Source organism: Entelurus aequoreus, linkage group LG10 (genome assembly GCF_033978785.1).
Source record: "Entelurus aequoreus isolate RoL-2023_Sb linkage group LG10, RoL_Eaeq_v1.1, whole genome shotgun sequence".
In the NCBI taxonomy this organism is placed as follows: domain Eukaryota; kingdom Metazoa; phylum Chordata; class Actinopteri; order Syngnathiformes; family Syngnathidae; genus Entelurus; species Entelurus aequoreus.
This window is the reverse complement of record NC_084740.1, coordinates 4,369,315-4,392,004: the sequence shown is the minus strand read 5'-3', so window position 1 is coordinate 4,392,004 and position 22,690 is coordinate 4,369,315. Positions and strand designations below refer to the sequence as shown.

General features: G+C 41.4%; 1 protein-coding gene across 2 annotated transcripts in view; it reads right to left on the bottom strand.

Moving 5' to 3' along the window:
- The window catches only part of smc4 (structural maintenance of chromosomes 4), a 56,079-nt gene that overhangs the window by 6,358 nt on the left and 27,031 nt on the right, over window positions 1–22,690 (bottom strand). For both annotated transcript variants that reach the window (XM_062062004.1, XM_062062005.1), the window contains exons 10-20: window positions 15,747–15,911; window positions 15,432–15,665; window positions 15,170–15,355; window positions 12,917–13,078; window positions 12,616–12,841; window positions 12,462–12,538; window positions 7,515–7,667; window positions 7,300–7,426; window positions 7,042–7,231; window positions 4,724–4,868; window positions 1,277–1,450 (exon numbers count right to left, since the gene is read on the bottom strand). In XM_062062004.1, coding sequence (XP_061917988.1) covers window positions 1,277–1,450; window positions 4,724–4,868; window positions 7,042–7,231; window positions 7,300–7,426; window positions 7,515–7,667; window positions 12,462–12,538; window positions 12,616–12,841; window positions 12,917–13,078; window positions 15,170–15,355; window positions 15,432–15,665; window positions 15,747–15,911 — 1,839 coding nt within the window. The remainder of the gene's footprint in view (window positions 1–1,276; window positions 1,451–4,723; window positions 4,869–7,041; window positions 7,232–7,299; window positions 7,427–7,514; window positions 7,668–12,461; window positions 12,539–12,615; window positions 12,842–12,916; window positions 13,079–15,169; window positions 15,356–15,431; window positions 15,666–15,746; window positions 15,912–22,690) is intronic.

Here is a 22,690-nt window from a genome sequence, read left to right as displayed (position 1 = left end):
CCAGAACCCCTTGCAGCACTAACTCTTCCGGGATGCTACAATATACACCCCCCGCTACCCCCGACCCCCCCAACCCCGCTCCCCTCAACCTCCTCATGCTCTCTCAGGGAGAGCATGTCCAAAATTCCAAGCTGCTGTTTTGAGGCGTGTTAAAAAAAATAATGCACTTTGTGACTTCAATAATAAATATGGCAGTGCCATGTTGGCATTTTTTGCCATAACTTGAGTTGATTTATCTTGGAAAACCTTGTTACATTGTTTAATGCATCCAGCGGGGCATCACAACAAAATTAGGCGTAATAATGTGTTCATTCCACCACTGTATATATCGGTAGATATCGGTATCGGTAATTAAGAGTTGGACAATATCGGAATATCGGCAAAAAAGCCATTATCAGACATCTCTATTTTCTTTATTTTCATGACTATTTACATTGTAGATTGTCACATCAAAACTATGAATGAACACATGAGGAGTTATGTACTTGACAAAAAAATGTGAAATAACTGAAAACATGTTTTATATTCTAGTTTCTTCAAAATAGCCACCCTTTGTTCTGATTACTGCTTAGCACACTCTTGGCATTCTCTCCATGAGCTTCAAGCACACCTGTGAAGTGAAAACCATTTCAGGTGACGACCTCTTGAAGCTCATCGAGAGAATGCCAAGAGTGTGCAAAGCAGTAATCAGAGCAAAGGGTGGCTATTTTGAAGAAACTAGAATATAAAAAACATGTTTTCAGTTATTTCACCTTTTGTGTTGTCAAGTACATAACTCCACATGTGTTCATTCATAGTTTTGATGTGACAATCTACAATGTAAATAGTCATGAAAATAAAGAAAACACATTGAATGAGAAGGTGTGTCCAAACTTTTGGCCTGTACTGTACATTAAAAAAACATTTTTAAATCAAAATAAATATATAATTGACTTATGATTTCAAAGCAAGTTATCCATTAAAGTGTACATTATAAAAATGAAGATTGATTTTGCGTTAAAAAAAAAAAGTTGCCAGAATTTTACTGTTTAAAAAAACATCAAAGGTAGTTTTTCCATGAACATTAATGTGCTGTAAAAATAAACCACCCTAAATTCTGCGATAAAATTATGGCGACTGAGCTGCAAGCCTACAGATTGTTTTAACGCAAAAAAAAAACAATCAAATGCATAGGCAGTTGTGTAATATTATGACCTTATACATGTATATTCATGTTACAAGGGGCCCTCGGAGGTGTGGCCCTCAGTGAACAGGACTGACCCAAGATGAAGCTCACCTCCTTCTGCCAGTGTTTCATCTTGTTTTTGTGTTCGCCGATGGCGGCCTCCATCTGCTCCACGCGCAGTCGTACGCTCAGCGACTCCTGCTGCAGGGCGTGCTCCTGCTGCTGGAGGACCTTGATCTCCTTCACCACCGCCTGGTACTGCTCCTGCACCTCAGGGAGCGCAGCCTGCACAACAAGGAGCTCCTTTAGCACACCCTCAAGTCTAATTAGCATGTCTTCACCTGACAGTGGTGTTCATCTCAGTGGTTATTGTTTGCTTCAAAAAAATACAATGACCGGAAAACCTCATTGTATAAACCACAGACCCAATAAAAATCTGTCCCAGTTTAACGTTTCATCCACCATTGTGTGCCTGCAGCGAAGCCATTTTGTGCCTGGCTAAGCGCTACTTTGTGTGCTTTTAAGTGTTTGTTTTTTATGGCATTTTTTCAAAAAAATTTCTTGTCCACAGGAAGCAATGGACAAGCCGTGTGTGGTTTGAAGCATTCAGGAAGTATCCACAGCGTTTTTGACACCGCTTTGCCAAGAAGGCAAAGTGGATTCAGGGTTTCTCACACATTCATTTATTTGTGGCGGCCCGCCACGAAAGAATTACGTCCGCCACAAATTAAAAAAAATTTAAAAAAAATAAAATAAACAAAATAAAAATTAAAAAATTTTAAAAAAAAATTTTTTTTTTTTTTTTGGTCCTCTTCAGCTTCTCAGGCAAATCATATAGTTGATGTAGATGCCCATATCGGCTGTTCAGATTTACTTTACAAAAGAGAAGTGTAGGATAGTTCCTTGTTGCCTTATTTGTATTTGACTTTATTAAATGTATTTATATTAGAAACACAACATGTGTATATAACAAAGGGTGCAAAGTCTGCAGGCAGTAGGAAACACATGGTTAAGTGTAGGGAGTAAAACTGATGGCAGTCTAAAGTTCAAGATTTTTGGAGCTCTTTGTTCAGTGGATCAGATGTTTGATGAAGCTCTGTGTCTATCTACCACCACTACTGTTTTCTGTTTATTTGTTACTGACTGTGGCAGGACACCTCTGCCTCTGTTTCACTTTATGTTGCTGGTAAATAATATGGTTGTAGTAGTAGGCTAAAGTTAAATGATTTAGTATGCACTAATTAAAGGGGCAGAGCTTTGAGACATTTTAGCTTTTATATTTTATAAGATATATTTTTTGTAAGAACCACAATTAATAAATATATTTCAGTGAATAACTTATTGTTCAAATCTGTATATAAATATGTACATAAAGTTTTGTAATTATATTGTAAAATGGATGGATGGATGGATGGATGGATGGACGTTTAAAACAAAACTGTTATTATTAATTAGTAAGTATACATTTTTTTAGCCTTTTTAGAGAAAATCATATCATTGTAGTAAATTATGCAAATTACTCGATGATGACATGGTGACCACGCTCATAGCCACGCCCCCACCGCCACAGGTATCTTGGCAGTTTATGGGAAACACTGGGATTTGATCATTTTTAAATCATTGTAGCAACCTCACTGTTAAAATTAAGAAACGTCGTGCTTTCACACTTTGGCGCACCACAGGGCTAGTGACAGTAAGTGTGCGTGTCGGCTCGGCGGCTGCAAATGAAGACAATTCAGCTCGTTGTTTTTTTATGCTTTTGTTATGAAATAGAAAGTTGATCCATCACCCCTTGTTACACAACTTTACTAAAATATGGACTTTTGTCAAAGCTGGAACCCATTGTTCATGTTTACATGGTTTGTAATTTGCTTCAATATACAAACGTTTCTATTTAAGAACCCTTATGTTTGTAAATCGAGCTTCCACTGTAACTAGTCCATCCATCCATTTTCTACCGCTTGTCCCTTTTGGGGTGACGGGGGGTGCTGGAGCCTATCCCAGCTGCATTCGGGCGAAATGGCGGGGTACACCCTGGACAAGTGGCCACCTCATCACAGGACCAACACAAATAGACAACATTCACACACTAGGGACCATTTAGTGTTGCCAATCAACCTATCCCCAGGTGCATGTCTTTGGAGGTGGGAGGGGCCTATCCCCAGGTGCATGTCTTTGGAGGTGGGAGGGGCCTATCCCCAGGTGCATGTCTTTGGAGGTGAGAGGAAGCCGGAGTACCCGGAGGGAACCCACGCAGTCACGGGGAGAACATGCAAACTCCACACAGGAAGATCCCGAGCCCGGGATTGAACTCAGGACCTTTGTATTGTGAGGCACGTGCACTAACCCCTGTTCCACCAAACATATTGCTGGGTATTGTGGCCAAACAGCTCCATTTTTGTTTCATCTGACCACAGAACTTTCCTCCAGAAGGTCTTATCTTTGTCCATGTGATGTCAGATGAAACAAAAATGGAGCTGCTTGGCCACAATACCCAGCAATATGTTTGGAGGAGAAAAGGTGAGGCCTTTAATCCCAGGAACATCATGCCCACAGTCAAGCATGGTGGTGGTAGTATTATGCTCTGGGCCTGTTTTGCTGCCAATGGAACTGCTGCTTTAAATGGGACAATGAAAAAGGAGGATTACCTCCAAATTCTTCAGGACAAGCTCAAATCATCAGCCCGGAGGTTGGGTCTTGGGCGCAGTTGGGTGTTCCAACAGGACAATGATCCCAAACACACCTCAAAAGTGGTAAAGGAATGGCTAAATCAGGCTAGAATGAAGGTTTTAGAATGGCCTTCCCAAAGTCCTGACTTAAACGTGTGGACAATGCTGAAGAAACAAGTCCATGTCAAATTTTGCTGAACTGCACCAATTTAGTCAAGAGGAGTGGTCAAGTGGTCAAGCAGAAGCTTGTGGATGGCTACCAAAAGTGGCTTATTGCAGGTCAACTTGCCAAGGGACATGTAAGCAAATATTAACATTGCTGTATGTATACTTTTGATTGCTCACATTTTCAGTAGAGCCATAATAAATTCATAAAAGAAGCAAACTTCATGAATGTTTTTTGTGTGCAACAAGTATGTGCTCCAATCACTACATCACAAAAAAACAAGAGTTGTAGAAATGATTGTAAACTCAAGACAGCCATGACATGATGTTCTTTACACGTGTATGTACACTTTTGATCGCGACTGTACCTAACGAGAAAAATTGCAGTTTCCCCCAAAAACAAAACATATCATGTATTCTTATTTTTTCCATTTGAAACAAGTCAGTCTTGTAAAACTACTTCAGTCTTAAACGAATCAAATACAATTTTGGGGAATTTTGACCCATTAAATGTACAAAAAACAAACATAACTTACATCAAATACATTGAAGGACTTATTGCCTAGGATTAGTACTATTACCCAGAAGTTTTATGCAAGAAAAAATCTCACACTCTAACCCCAATGACAAAAAATGCCAGGTTGGTAAAAAGGTATAAAAAGAAAAGATGATTACACATCAGTAGTGACACACTTATTTTAGCAGACAGAAGAAAAGTGCTGACCTCGGCCTCTTGACAGTCCTTCATGATCTCTCCTGCCTGGTCCTCCAGTTTAGTCAGGTGTTCTGTGAAGTCCCCTAAAGACTTCTCATTGCTCTCCAGCTCAGCCTGCACACGACTCACACTCTCCTCACACTTCTTCAGGTTGCTGCACGCACACACACATTACACATTACACACACACACACGTTACACACACAGACACTATGTATGTAATGTGTATAGTATATACTGTATAGCACTATGCAAAGTGCTTTGAGTCACTAGAGAAAAGCGCTATATAAATATAATTCACTTCACACACAGACACACACAGACACACACGTTACACACAGAGACACAGGTTACAGACACACATGTTACACACATGTTACACACACAGACACACAGGTTACACACACAGACACACGTTACACACACGTTACATACACAGACACACACATTACACTCAGAGACCCACGTTACATACACAGACACACACATTACACTCAGAGACCCACGTTACATACACAGAGACACACTTTACATACACAGAGACACACGTTACACACACAGACACACGTTACACACACGTTACATACACAGACACACACGTTACATACACAGACACACACGTTACACACACATTACACACACAGAGACACACGTTACATACACAAAGACACACGCTATATACACAGACACACGTGACACACATAGAGACACGTTACACACACAGAGAAACACATTACATACAAACACACACGTTACACAGACACACACGTTACATACACAGACACACATGTTGCACACACATTACACACACAGAGACACACGTTACATACACAGACACACGTGACACACATAGAGACACGTTACACACACAGAGAAACACATTACATACAAACACACACATTACACAGACACACACGTTACATACACAGACACACACGTGACACACAGGTTACATACACACAGACACAGGTTACATACACACACATTACACACACAGACACACGTACACATACACATACGGTACATACACAGACACACACGTTACACACACAGACACACACGTTACACACACAGACACACACGTAACACAGAGACACAGGTTACATACACACCCACAGGTTAAACACAGACACACACGTGACACACACGTGACACACACAGACACGCACGTTACATACACAGACACCCACAGACACACACACGTTACATACACACACACACACGTTACATACACACACACACACACACGTTACATACACACACACATTACATACACACACGTTACACACACGTTACATACACAGACACACACACACGTTACATACACAGACACACGTTACACACACGTTACACCCACAGACACACACACGTTACATACACATACACACACACACACACGTTACATACACACACAGACACACACACACGTTACATACACAGACACACGTTACACACACAGACACACACACGTTACATACACACACAGACACACACACGTTACATACACAGACACACGTTACACACACAGACACACACACGTTACATACACAGACACACGTTACACACACAAACAGACACACACGTTACACACACAGACACACACGTTACATACACAGACACACACACACACATTACATACACAGACACACACACGTTACACACACGTTACACCCACACACACACACGTACACGCACACGTTACATACACGCACACACACACTTTACATACACACACACATTACATACACACACGTTACACACACGTTACATACACAGACACACACACACGTTACATACACAGACACACGTTACACACACGTTACACCCACAGACACACACACGTTACATACACACACACACACACACACACGTTACATACACACACAGACACACACACGTTACATACACACACACACACACACACACACGTTACATACACACACAGACACACACACGTTACATACACAGACACACGTTACACACACAGACACACACACGTTACATACACACACAGACACACACACGTTACATACACAGACACACGTTACACACACAGACACACACACGTTACATACACAGACACACGTTACACACACACACAGACACACACGTTACACACACAGACACACACGTTACATACACAGACACACACACACATTACATACACAGACACACACACGTTACACCCACACACACACACGTTACATACACACACACGTTACATACACGCACACACAGACACACGTTACATACACAGACACACACAGACATTACACACACATTACACACAGCGCACACACTCGGGTCACGAGTTGTTTTGTGCTCACCGGTCTGCAGTCTTGATGGCGACTTGAGCCTTGGTGATGGAGGACGAGCATTCATCCAGAGCTTTGTTGATGTTGTCCAGCTTGTCCTGTTGAGCTTTCAGCTTGTGGCTGTTGATGTCCACGATGAGGTTGTGGAGCCTCTTCACCTCGTTTTCCACCTTGGCAGCTTTGTTGGAAGCTGCTTCAAAGTCTGGAAGCGGCAGGAAACGTTGATGTTGTTGTAGAATTGACAAAGTCAAGTGTTGTAGTTAATTCCACCTTTCTTGAAGGCCTCCAGGCTCTTCTCCATCTGTTTCCGTTTGGTCTTGTCTGGGGCAGCAGCCAGCACGTTGGCCTCCAGTTCCTTCATCTGGACCTTTAAGTGGCTCTCCTGGTCAGCCAGACTCTGCAAGGCAGAAAGAGCGAGAGCAGTTGGAGGCCACACCGCCTGCTGTGGTGATTGGTCAGAAGGATCGAGATGAGGCGGTGCGTACGGTCATGCTGTTGGAGTATTTCTCCAGCGTGTTCTTCATGTCGCGGAGCTGAGAGCGCAGGCGCTGGACGTTCTCCTCCAGCTGCATCTTCCTCTCTTGGCAGCCCTGCAGCTTTGACGCCTTCTCGTTCAGCTTGCGCTCCATGCAGTCAAGCTGCACACACACACACACACACACACACACACACACACACACACACACACACACATCATCAGAGACTGCAGACCGGCCAACTCTTCTACAAACCCTGTTTCCATATGAGTTGGGAAATTGTGTTAGATGTAAATATAAACGTAATACAATGATTTGCAAATAATTTTCAAGCCATATTCAGTTGAATATGCTACAAAGACAACATATTTGATGTTCAAACTGATAAACATTTTTTGTTTTGCAAATAATCATTAACTTTAGAATTTGATGCCAGCAACACGTGACAAAGAAGTTGGGAAAGGTGGCAATAAATACTGATAAAGTTGAGGAATGCTCATCAAAGACTTATTTGGAACATCCCACAGGTGTGCAGGCTAATTGGGAACAGGTGGGTGCCATGATTGGGTATAAAAACAGCTTCCCAAAAAATGCTCAGTCTTTCACAAGAAAGGATGGGGCGAGGGTCACCACTTTGTCCACAAATGCGTGAGCAAATAGTCAAACAGTTTAAGAACAACGTTTCTGAAAGTGCAATTGCAAGAAATGTAGGGATTTCAACATCTACGCTCCATAATATCATCAAAAGATTCAGAGAATCTGGAGAAATCACTCCACGTAAGCGGCATGGCCGGAAACCAACATTGAATGACCGTGACCTTCGATCCCTCAGACGGCCCTGTATCAAAAACCGACATCAATCTCTAAAGGATATCACCACATGGGCTCAAGAACACTTCAGAAAACCACTGTCAGTAACTACAGTTCGTCGCTACATCTGTAAGTGCAAGTTAAAACTCTACTATGCAAAGCGAAAGCCATTTATCAACAACACCCAGAAACGCCGCCGGCTTCTCTGGGCCCGAGATCATCTAAGATGGACTCATGCAAAGTGGAAAAGTGTTCTGTGGTCTGACGAGTCCACATTTCAAATTGTTTTTGGAAATATTCGACATCGTGTCATCCGGACCAAAGGGGAAGCGAACCATCCAGACTGTTATCGACGCAAAGTTCAAAAGCCAGCATGTGTGATGGTATGGGGGTGTATTAGTGCCCAAGGCATGGGTAACTTACACATCTGTGAAGGCACCATTAATGCTGAAAGGTACATACAGGTTTTGGAACAACATATGCTGCCATCTAAGCGCCGTCTTTTTCATGGACGCCCCTGCTTATTTCAGCAAGACAATGCCAAGCCACATTCAGCACGTGTTACATCAACGTGGCTTCGTAAAAAAAGAGTGCGGGTACTTTCCTGGCCCGCCTGCAGTCCAGACCTGTCTCCCATCGAAAATGTGTGGCGCATAATGAAGCCTAAAATACGACAGCGGAGACCCCCGGACTGTTGAACGACTGAAGCTCTACATAAAACAAGAATGGGAAAGAATTCCACTTTCAAAGCTTCCACAATTCGTTTCCTCAGTTCCCAATCGTTTACTGAGTGTTGTTAAAAGAAAAGGACATGTAACACAGTGGTGAACATGCCCTTTCCCAACTACTTTGGCACGTGTTGCAGCCATGAAATTCTAAGTTAATTATTATTTGCAAAAAAAAAAAAAAAAAGTTTGAGTTTGAACATCAAATATGTTGTCTTTGTAGTGCATTCAACTGAATATGGGTTGAAAAGGATTTGCAAATCATTGTATTCCGTTTATATTTACATCTAACACAATTTCCCAACTCATATGGAAACGGGGTTTGTAGATTCCAGAAAGACTTTTGGATATTGCCCGTGTCTTCCCACATTCCAACTGTAGTTATCAATCTCACAGATTGTGCTTTTATTGTGTTGAGTTGTTGAGTTTGTGTTTATAATAAACACTACACATTGTTCACTGATAAGTATACATAGAAGATAAAATACAACAAATAAAACCCCACTAACCTCCGTATTGCACACCACGATATGACTGTTGTTAACCAAAGTATATTAGTATATTTTTCAATAAAACAAATATACAGTAACACTAAAACAAGCCGTCTCTGTGATCACTATAGGTCAGACCTGGGCATTCTGCGGCCCGCGGGCCGCATCCGGCCCTTTGTGCGTCCCTGTCCGGCCCGCGTGAGGCCAATTATAAATTACAAAATAAATTTTAAAAAGTATCTATGTCGAGTGTGCAATACAACGGTGCTGCTTTTGTTTGTATTACTTCCGTGTGGACGTGTGCGTGATTGTGAGTGAATGTGAACAACTGCAATTACAAAATAAAGTTGAAAAAACATCTATGTCCTGCGCGCAATACAACTGTGCTGCTTTTATTTTGAAAAGTATTATTTATGGGCGTGTGTCCGTGTGTAACCTGCGAGTGAAGGTGCACATGCAGCGACAAGTGATGCACGGTTTACACCCGAGACGCCAAAAAGAGAAAAGTTGATGAGGAATGCCGTGTTTTCAACAACACATGAACTGCAAAGCAACGTCCCCTCACCTAAGGTGCGTGCCTGCGCAATTGCGCACTGCTCAAGCGTCCGCTGCGCGCAGCAAGTATATGCCGCGCACCAAATCAAATCCCATCTGAATTATAAACAAAATAAACATATTTATTCTATGTAATTTTGCAATGCAACTTTGAGTGACAGTGACAACAAGCGGCACTAACGGTGTTCGTCAACACCGTTCAATTGAACACCGTTCAATTATTGTAACGTCTATCGAGATGCTTCGAGGACAGGAATTATATCGATCACTTTATTGAACAAAACTGTTTATATTCGGACATAACCACACCAAAAACATGAGTAAAACAATTCTATCTCGAAAAACTAGTCATTTTCTGCCGTACAAACCAGGCCAAAAGCAACTTGTCATCTGTCACCAACACGCATAGCACTAAACCACTGGTGCGTTTAAGGCCACACAAAAAGTCGGACAACTCTAAAACACCACACAAAGTTACACTATGACTCCTCAGTCATACGTGTGCTTATTTTACTGTCATTTATTATTAATGTTAATTTATATATATTAGTCATGGAATGCTGTTACACACACTATGTTGAAGTATTACTATTATTATTATTATTATTTATCTTACGGTATATATCAAAAATAATATTGAGCAAAATTTAATTGAAATATTGTCGATGTGGCCCTCCAGCAGTGCTCGGGTTGCTCATGCGGCCCCCGGTAAAAATTAATTGCCCACCCCTGCTATAGGTGTATAAATAATAATATAGTGTTAAATAAAATCAGTCCCTTGGGCACAAAACTGAAAATAATACAGCTCTCCAAAAAGTGCAATTCTGCTGCTATTTGACATAACTGTTTGTTATGATGCTTTGACATTTTTGCACTTTATTTCTTTATTGAAAGAAAATTCTATGAAGAGAAAGGTTCTTTGCAAATGTGGTTACAATGCTAAAAAATGAAAAGTTAAAGCTAAAAAAAGAAATACACTTTATTGAGTTAACATTATTTCTTATTAGGGGGAAAGATGTTATGAGCTAGGGAATATAACAACAACACTACCCAGCATGCAACGGGAGTGACGAGCATGCGCGGTAGCCCCAAAAAGTGTTGCATATCGTCACCCGGCAGCTAAGAATGAGGTTATGAGCACACTGTGAAAGTAAACGTCAAGAACTCAGCCAACACGCCTCGTCTGCATTATTTATAATTACACAGACAACACATCTACAGTGTGATTTTGTTTTGTTTACAAGGAAAGAAAAACAAAAGTTAAAAAAGGGAGATGTGTTGTATATATATGTATGTGCTGCGGTTGCTTTAAGAACGTTGCGACAGCTGCCGTAAAGGAGGTGCGTTGCTAGCCTGGTTGCTATGTTTCAGGTTGTGAGTGTTCATGTGTTTGTACCCTGCTCAAATTTCTCAGTAAAGTTATTCATTGGATTATACCTTTTTGTTTTGAACTTTATTACACCTTGGAGCGCTTTTTCCCGTCCATTTTTTTCCTGCTTTCCCTATCTGCGCCTAATGACTGAGCTACGTGACGTCATTTCTTATGATGTCACACGGAGCATTTCTGGTCGGGACGGGATTCGTTCAGAGGGATTTGAATAAAGAACCAACTCTTTTTCTTTACTACAGTGGTCTCGATAACGGGTACCAGTTCTCAAAAAAGGATTCGAGTCCGAGGACTCGGTTCATTTTTTTTATCAAACAACCGGGAAAACCGGTTTCGAGTATCATCCCTAATCAAGTGTTCATTCAAGGCTAAGGCAAAATATTGAGATATATATGGTGTATCGCGATATGGCCTTAAAATATCGCGATATTAAAAAAAGGCCATATCGCCCAGCCCTTGCCTCAGTCTTAATTGACCGGAAGTGAGTCTTGCTTTTTGAAGCAGCAAATTTTTCCATATTGAATTTTTATATGCACGCTTTTTGGTAACACATTTGTTTTTCAAAGAAATTGTCAGCATAATTTGATGTAAAAAATTTCAGACTTAGACAATAGTGCTTTTAGAGGAGATTAAGTTAAAGTTAAAGTACCGATGATTGTCACACACACACACCAGGTGTGGTGAAATTTGACCCATCCCCTTGTTCACCTCCTGGGAGCTGAGGGGAGCAGTGGGCAGCAGCGGTGGCCGCGCCCGGGAATAATTTTTGGTGATTTAACCCCCAATTCCAACCCTTGATGCTGAGTGACAAGCACGGAGGTAATGGCTCCCATTTGTATAGTCTTTGGTATGACTCGGCCGGGGTTTGAACTCACAACCTACTCATCTCAGGGCGGACACTCTAACCACCAGGCCACTGATAGATGTCAACACTGGGGCTGCATGTGAAGAAAGCAGTGGACCTCAACCTTGATGATAGTTGACTTACCTCCTCCTGGGAGACTTCTGTGTTGAGAGAAGAGCCCATCCGGCCCTTTATTGTTCGTCCTCCTCCAGTCATGGTTCCTGTGAGGACACTAGATGAGCTCCAACTCCAAACAAGAAGTGTGGGAAGTGTGGAAGAGAAACAGGATGACACCGACCAGCCATCTCAATGATCTGCCCCTTGAGGGTGACCACCCTCCAACGCCGGTCTCTCTGGAAGGCAATCCTTGTTGCCTGCTCCATGTCTTGGGCGACCAGGGTGTCCCTCAAGGCAAAGTAGAACGCCGGACGCACGCTCTCGTCGTTCATCCTCACCATGTCAAAGAGACGGGGGCTGTCCTCAGGGGTGCGGATTGGTCCCATGTTCCTCTCCCACACCGTCATCTGAGGCCAGGAGAGGTCGGTCCATCAAGCTTGGTCCACCTTGGCAGTTGTGTCCGAAAAGCCAGCGGTACTCACCTTGTCAAGACCGATGAAAGTCGCCATGCCGATGTTCTGCTCTTTGAGGAATACAACACATTTCTGAGCCGTGTCGATGGTGTCCACCACTATGTGGTCCAGAGCTCCACAGCAGGAGGAAATGGCCACGTCGTACTTTTCATCTATGGCTCCGAGGTCTCCCTGCATGGAGAGAATTATCACTATCTGGAAGGGATGTAACGGTATTGTCAAAATCAAGGTATTTTGTTGCTATTAAGTTGGCCGATTTGAGAAGTAAATGACTTCTCCCATGAAGCCCTGTGCAGTGTGGAGGACCTCCTGCAAAGTAGAAATCAGACGTATGGCCACATTTTGACTTTACTTTAACATCCGAGGAGAAAAACATGTCCATTGCCAGTCCAATGAGTGAGTAGACGAGCAGTTATTTCCTTTTGCCGTAACTTCTCATGTAGGAGCGCGGAAATGCAAAAACAAAAACAAAACAAAAAGCACACACCGCGCCGTCTACAGAAAATCATGATATACCAGTAGTATGTTAGACCACTTGATATTGTACCTATTTGAAGTAATAAATATGATTAGAACGCCAGTGTTCAATTATCCTTAACGTTACTGCGGCTTCATTTTACACTACGCCATTTTTACCAAGTCCTCTTTTTTGGACAATACAGCAATAAAACTGTCCTGTGGCCTTAATACCGTGGCGTGAGATTTTCATCTAGTTCAAATGTGTCAAACTCAAGCCAGTTTTGGCCCGCCACATAATTCTATGCGGCCCGCGAAAGCCTGCAAAAAATGGGTTTCAATTAGAGATGTCCGATAATGGCTTTTTTGCAGATATCCGATATTCCGATATTGTCCAACTCTTTAATTACCGATTCCGATATCAAGCGATACCGATATATACAGTCGTGGAATGAACACATTATTATGCCTAATGTTGTTGTGATGCCCCGCTGGATGCATTAAACAATGCAACAAGGTGTTCCAAAATAAATCAACTCAAGTTATGGCAAAAAATGCCAACATGGCACTGCCATATTTATTATTGAAGTCATATAGTTCATTCTTTTTTTTAACATGCCTCAAAACAGCAGCTTGGAATTTGGGACATGCTCTCCCTGAGAGAGCATGAGGAGGTTGAGGTGGGCGGGCGGTGTATATTGTAGCGTCCCGGAAGAGTTAGTGCTGCAAGAGGTTCTGGGTATTTGTTCTGTTGTGTTTATGTTGGTGCAATATCTACATAGGTGTATAGAGGCCCATTTCCAGCAACTATCACTCCAGTGTTCTAATGGTACAATGTGTTTGCTCATTGGCTCAGAAGGCTAATTGATGATTAGAAAACCCTTGTGCAATCATGTTCACACATCTGAAAACACTTTAGCTCGTTACAGAAGCTACAAAACTGACCTTCCTTTGAGCAGATTGAGTTTCTGGAGCATCACATTTGTGGGGTCAATTAAACGCTCAAAATGGCCAGAAAAAGAGAACTTTCATCTGAAACTCGACAGTCTATTCTTGTTCTTAGAAATGAAGGCTATTCCACTAAATTGTTTGGGTGACCCCAAACTTTTGAACGGTAGTGTATATATATATATATATATATATATATATATATATATATATATATATATATATATATATATATATATATATATATATATATATAAATACACATACATATATATATATATATATATATATATATATATATATATATATATATATATATATAAATACACATACATATATAAATACACATACATATATAAATACACATACATATATATATACTTTTTTTTTTCTTTTGCGAAATGCATTCGTTCTTTCAATTTTGACAGAAAAAAAATGCAATATTTTAAACTTTATTATTATCTGATCATACAAATTATATTATTACATACTGTATTGCAAAGCTAGTTGTGTGAGATAAAAACAAAAAGTTAAATATCTGCTTGCCGCATTTATTTATGATTTTAAAGCAAGTTATAGATTTTTTTAAAAATCTAATAATCAAATGCATATGCATTTCGAATAATCATGATTAATCACAGGTGTTTTACCTGCGTGCATGATGTAAACTAATTTTAAAAAATGCAGCCCTCTGAAAGCAGCCGTTACTGCGATGTGGCCCTCAATGAAAATGAGTTTGACACCTCTGATCTAGTTACATGCCAACTATTAGGGACAGAGCAATGATTGTGTGAAAAGACGCTCAGCTAACATGAAATCAGTGACAAGAAATCCTTATTAAAAGTATTTTTTCCCTACCAGTCTTCCGAGGATCCCAGGAATTCTGCCACTCCTTGTCTGCTGCATGAGTGCATCCAGGACCTTTCCTCGACTGCGCTTGGAGGACAGCGAGCTCTTGGCTTCATCCACCTTCTGCCTCATCTCCCCCACGGTCTGCCGGGTCTCATTTTCCATCTTCATCAGCTGCTCCAGCTCTTGCTCGTCCTGCAGAGGGCAGCAACAAGGTTCTTCCGTTAATGATGCTGCTGAGCCAACGTGTGCAGTACAACTGTCAAACGACCTTCTTTAACTCCTTCCCTCTCTCGGGAATGTTGACTTCCAGCTCTTTAATAGCAGCGCGGCGCTCCCGCAGCGTGTCCGACGTGGTTTGGAGCGTCTGTTTGGCCGAGTTGAGCTGTGTCACGGCTGTGTTGTGGCGGCTCAGGTAGATGTCCAGCTCCGACTGGGCAAGATCCTTACGAGAGCGCGTCTCGTTCACGGCCACGCTGAGCCCCATCAGCTCTTTCTCTTTGGTCTGACAAAAAAAAAAGAAAAAAAGGCGAGGTTAAGGCCGTGCATGGATTGAATGTTTAGGGGACAAGACCTCTTCACGTACTTCCTTGTCCTGCTGTAAGCCACTGGTCTCTTCCTTCAGACTCTCCATCACCTCTTTGAGTTTTTCCTCCTCTTTCCCCTTCTGCTTCTCCAGCTCTTCCTTGCAAGCTGTGGCCTCAGAGATGGCCTTTTCACTGTTGGCGGGTACACCGCGCACCTCTTCTAGCTGAAATGAGACAAGCACACACAGACATCTATTAACCCTTGTGTGGTGTTCGGGTCGGTGGGACCCGTGTTCATTTTTTATTAAAAGAAAAATGATACTATTAATACATTTTTCAAACTGAGACTCACTGACTTTGGCTCATTTTCTGTGAAGAACATATATCAGAATTAGGGCTGCAACTAACGATTCATTTGATAATCGATTAATCTGTCGATTATTACTTCGATTAATAATCGGATAAAAGAGACAAACTACATTTCTATCCTTTCCAGTATTTTATTGAAAAAAAACAGCATACTGGCGCCATGTTCTTTCAACTTGCCAAATAAAACAAGGAAAATGTTACAAAAATGCACACTTTTGACACCCCTGCTATAGATAATAAAAATTTAAATGTGATAAATCTATGGATAAAAAGCAGAGCCTGGCGACGCATGCGCGTTTATCATAACTCTCTCGCTCTCTCTGTCTCTGCCCCTCCCTCACCAATGCTGCTGCGCGCACAATTTGTTTTGTTTTTAACCCCTTCTTAACCCTGAACGTACATTGAAAATACACGCAACCCTAACTCAAAATGCCGGACATTTGAGGCATTTAAGAAACTCCGCAAAAGAGGACATGTCCGGTGAAAAGAGGACGTATGGTCAGTCTATCCTAGCCCGGTAGCTGCTAGCATGCTAACAGCGATCGGTTTCACCGGACATGTCCTCTTTTGCTAGCATGCTAGCAGCTAACGGGCTACGATAGACTGACCATACGTCCTCTTTTCACCGGGCATGTCCTCTTTTGCGGAGCTGTCAGGGCGGAGTTTCTTAAATGCCTCAAATGTCCGGCATTTTGAGCATTGTTTACACAACGTGCAGTACGCTACTTAATATGTCCGTGTGGAAACTCGTTCGGTACACCTGCGCACCGAACCGAAACCCCCGTACCGAAACGGTTCGATACAAATACACGTACCGTTACAACCCTGTTATTTTGATTATTGTTTCTCAGCTGTTTGTAAATGTTGCAGTTTATAAATAAAGGTAAAAAAAATTTTTTAAAAACCTAGCCTCAGCGCATGCGCATAGCATAGATCCAACGAATCGATGACTAAATTAATCGCCAACTATTTTTATAATCGATTTTAATCGATTAGTTGTTGCAGCCCTAATCAGAATACATATTTAATGAACACACACCATACACCCCACCTACACATTTCTATTACATATAAGATGTCCAGGTCCACTTGACCAGGGGCTAATAGAAGTGCGGAAATTGATGTTCTGTATGACACACTCACACTCACACACACACACACACACACACACACACACACACACACACACACACACACACACACACACACACACACACACACACACACACACACACACACACACACACACAAAACCACACACAAAACCACACACGTACCAAGACAAGGGGAGGACAGAGTGTAGGTACACAGAACATCAGAGGGTCAAATGTGCGAGAAAATGAGAGCAGACAGTGTTGACAAACAATGTTGCAACCTTGTGTGGGAACCGCAGGTGCAGAAACACAAAAGAAGAATCCCTGTGGGATGCAGAAACTGGCAGAGAAATTTTCCGTGCAACGTTCATATTGTTGTTACTCAGCCAGCGTTTGTGGGTCTGATGGACCCGTTGCATTTTGTGGCTTTTAATGCCTCACAATCACTTTTATGTTAAAATACTGAACAGATGTTTATTGGGATAAGGTAAACATCTGTTCAGTATTTTGTAGGGGTGTAACGGTACGTGTATTTGTATTGAACCGTTTCGGTACGGGGGTTTCGGTTCGGTGGTGTACCGAACGAGTTTCCACACGGACATATTAAGTAGCGTACCGCACGTTGTGTAAACAATGCACACCGAGGCACAACACACGGCATGCTAGCAGCGACCGGGCTACTACAACATGTAAAAACCAGAGCTGGAAGACCCTCCTGCCTCGTTAAGATCTCCCGTTTGGAAACACTTTGGCTGCGCGATACAACAATGGAGGACGGGGGTTTGCCGACATTGTTCAGCAGCTGCTTCTGACAACACGTCAAACATGCTAACCCATTTGAAGCGTCACCACCGCATTCAAGCAGCCTCTCCTCGGCGAGTCAGGCAGGGCTAAAGCAATAACAAATGTTTTTATAGCAGCAGATTTAAGACCATATTGCATTAGAAACTAGATTTTGACCCACTTCTATGGTGGAAGAACAATAAGACCATACAGTATATCCTCTTACTGCCAAGTTAGCCAGGCTGGGGGGGGGGGGAGAAAAGTTAATCTGAGGCTGAGTTGACTTGAAACTGTTTAATGTTGCACTTTTTATATGTAGAAGAAAAGTTTTGTCATTTTTTTTAATCGGAGCAACAACTTGATGCAGGTTAATGTTGATTAACGTGGACTTAAACAAGTTGAAAAACTTATTGCGGTTTTACCATTTAGTGGTCAATTGTACGGAATACGTACTGTACTGTGCAATCTACTAATAAAAGTCTCAGTCTCACCTGACATGTTAGCTACTTCTCTTTGTTTATAATGTCTATTTTCTATTTCCTGCTGGACCTACTCTCCATTTTATGCTGCTGCTGTCATATAGACTGTATATACTGTAATATTGTACATGGTCATTGGTTTATATTGTATATATGTTATAGACATAATATAATATATCTGTATATAAATTACTCTGTACACATATGTATATATTCGTATATATGTTAGATTTTTTATAGCTATATTAGTCTATTTATACCTGCATTGTCCTTTCCATCATTGTAACTGAGCTACTGTGTTGAACAATTTCCCTTGTGGATCATTAAAGTTTGTCTAAGTCTAAGTCAATCAATCAATCAATCCATCAAAAAAAGCACTTTATATGTAGAAAGGTTTTGTTAAGAAACCATTCTGAGCCTTATCTTATTTAGTTTTTATTTGATATATGTTGACCACATTAACCCTGGCAATAGACCCTGTGTGTATATGTATGTTATGCCATCGTTTACAAATTTGGTAAATAAATAACCAAAATATGTATAATTTTGTTGTTTTCTTACTGTACCGAAAATGAACCGAACCGTGACCTCTAAACAGAGGTACGTACCGAACTGAAATTTTTGTGTACCGTTACACCCCTATAAAATACTGAAGAGATGTTTATTGGGATAAGGTAAACATTTGTTCAGTATTTTAACATAAAAGTGCTTGATTGTGAGGCATTAAAAGCCACAAAATGCAACGGGTCCATCTGACCCACAAACGCTGGCTGAGTAACAACAATAGGAAAGTGAGGAATTCATCCTCACTTTACAGGATAGCCAGTTAAGGAGGAGACAAGAATATGTAGAATGAAAGGAAACCAAATTGCTGCCAGTTATGAACAAGTAGTGTATTATACATTGAGGAGTGCGCCAAGACACACAATACAGTAGTCGAGTATAAACGCAGAAGCCCTGGTAAGAGTGGCACGGCTACTTGGCAGGGCTGAAGAAAGGCATCAAGTGCTGAGTGTGTGTTTTGTAGGGTTAACTGCGGGTGAAAAAGTGAATGTGGCTGCTGGGAGTCTAACACAAGCCAGGCCGACGTACCATGCAGCAGAACACTGCTCCCCTGAGATTTGCCTTCCTGCCTTTTGACACCCGTTTTTTGTTTTTTTCATTCTCCACACTGCAAAAACTGAAATCTAAGTAACATTAAATATCTCAAATAAGGGTGATATTTGCTTATATTCCGTCTGATAAGATAATTCGTCTCACTAAGCAGATTTTATGTTAGAGTGTTTTACTCGTTTTAAGTGTTTTGGTCCTAAATGATCTCAGTAAGATGTTACAGTTTGTTGCTGAGATGTTATGACCTATATTGAGTAAAACATTCCTGAAACTAGAATATCAACTGTTGTGTCATCAACACTCACAAGTAGAAAACTACTTTTTTAAAGTCATAATTTCTTATTTCAAGCATGAAATAAAAATATTATGACTTTGACACAATTGTGTCTCATAATTAAAACAGATGACAGCCAAATGGACTTTGCTGTTTTATTCTCAATGAAACAATAGAAAACTATATATATACACAGGTAAAAGCCAGTAAATTAGAATATTTTGAAAAACTTGATGTATTTCAGTAATTGCATTCAAAAGGTGTAACTTGTACATTATATTTATTCATTGCACACAGACTGATGCATTCAAATGTTTATTTCATTTAATTTTGATGATTTGAAGTGGCAACAAATGAAAATCCAAAATTCCGTGTGTCACAAAATTAGAATATTACTTAAGGCTAATACAAAAAAGGGATTTTTAGAAATGTTGGCCAACTGAAAAGTATGAAAATGAAAAATATGAGCATGTACAATACTCAATACTTGGTTGGAGCTCCTTTTGCCTCAATTACTGCGTGAATGCGGTGTGGCATGGAGTCCATGAGTTTCTGGCACTGCTCAGGTGTTATGAGAGCCCAGGTTGCTCTGATAGTGGCCTTCAACTCTTCTGCGTTTTTGGGTCTGGCATTCTGCATCTTCCTTTTCACAATACCCCACAGATTTTCTATGGGGCTAAGGTCAGGGGAGTTGGCGGGCCAATTTAGAACAGAAATACCATGGTCCGTAAACCAGGCACGGGTAGATTTTGCGCTGTGTGCAGGCGCCAAGTCCTGTTGGAACTTGAAATCTCCATCTCCATAGAGCAGGTCAGCAGCAGGAAGCATGAAGTGCTCTAAAACTTGCTGGTAGACGGCTGCGTTGACCCTGGATCTCAGGAAACAGAGTGGACCGACACCAGCAGATGACATGGCACCCCAAACCATCACTGATGGTGGAAACGAAAGCAAATTTTGCATTTCCTTTGGAAATCGAGGTCCCAGAGTCTGGAGGAAGACAGGAGAGGCACAGGATCCATGTTGCCTGAAGTCTAGTGTAAAGTTTCCACCATCAGAATGCCAGACCCAAAAACGCAGAAGAGTTGAAGGCCACTATCAGAGCAACCTGGGCTCTCATAACACCTGCGCAGTGCCAGAAACTCATGGACTCCATGCCACACCGCATTAACGCAGTAATTGAGGCAAAAGGAGCTCCAACCAAGTATTGAGTATTGTACATGCTCATATTTTTCATTTTCATACTTTTCAGTTGGCCAACATTTCTAAAAATCCCTTTTTTGTATTAGCCTTAAGTAATATTCTAATTTTGTGACACACGGAATTTTGGATTTTCATTTGTTGCCACTTCAAATCATCAAAATTAAATGAAATAAACATTTGAATGCATCAGTCTGTGTGCAATGAATAAATATAATGTACAAGTTACACCTTTTGAATGCAATTACTGAAATAAATCAAGTTTTTCAAAATATTCTAATTTACTGGCTTTTACCTGTATATATATACATATTTATACAAACCCCGTTTCCATATGAGTTGGGGAATTGTGTTTAGATGTAAATATAAACGGAATGAATGATTTGCAAATCATTTTCAACCCATATTCAGTTGAATATGCTACAAAGACAACATATTTGATGTTCAAACTGGTAAACATTTTTTTTTGTTGCAAATAATCATTAACTTTAGAATTTGATGCCAGCAACACGTGACAAAGAAGTTGGGAAAGGTGGCAATAAATACTGATAAAGTTGAGGAATGCTCATCAAACACTTATTTGGAACATCCCACAGGTGAACAGGCAAATTGGGAACAGGTGGGTGCCATGATTGGGTATAAAAGTAGATTCCATGAAATGCTCAGTCATTCACAAACAAGGATGGGGCGAGGGTCACCACTTTGTCAACAAATGCGTGAGCAAATTGTTGAACAGTTTAAGAAAAACCTTTCTCAAGCAGCTATTGCAAGGAATTTAGGGATTTCACCATCTACGCTCCGTAATATCATCAAAGGGTTCAGAGAATCTGGAGAAATCACTGCACGTAATCAGCTAAGCCCGTGACCTTCCATCCCTCAGGCTGTACTGCATCAACAAGCCACATCAGTGTGTAAAGGATATCACCACATGGGCTCAGGAACACTTCAGAAACCCACTGTCAGTAACTACAGTTGGTCGCTACATCTGTAAGGGCAAGTTAAAACTCTCCTACGCAAGGCGAAAACCGTTTATCAACAACACCCAGAAACGCCGTCGGCTTCGCTGGGCCTGAGCTCATCTAAGATGGACTGATACAAAGTGGAAAATTGTTCTGTGGTCTGACGAGTCCACATTTCAAATTTTTTTTGGAAACTGTGGACGTCGTGTCATCAGGACCAAAGAGGAAAAGAACCATCCGGATTCTTATAGGCGCAAAATGGAAAAGCCAGCATGTGTGATGGTATGGGGGTGTATTAGTGCCCAAGACGGCGGGGACGGCGTGGCGAAGTTGGTAGAGTGGCCGTGCCAGCAATTGGAAGGTTGCTGGTTACTGGGGTTCAATCCCCACCTTCTACCATCCTAGTCACGTCCGTTGTGTCCTTGGGCAAGACACTTCACCCTTGCTCCTGATGGCTGTTGGTTAGCGCCTTGCATGGCAGCTCCCGCCATCAGTGTGTGAATGTGTGTGTGAATGGGTGAATGTGGAAATACTGTCAAAGCGCTTTGAGTACCTTGAAGGTAGAAAAGCGCTATACAAGTATAACCCATTTATCATTATCATTTAAGACATGGGTAACTTACACATCTGTGAAGGCACCATTAATGCTGAAAGGTACATACAGCTTTTGGAGCAACATATGTTGCCGTCCAAGCAACGTTACCATGGACGCCCCTGCTTATTTCAGGAAGACAA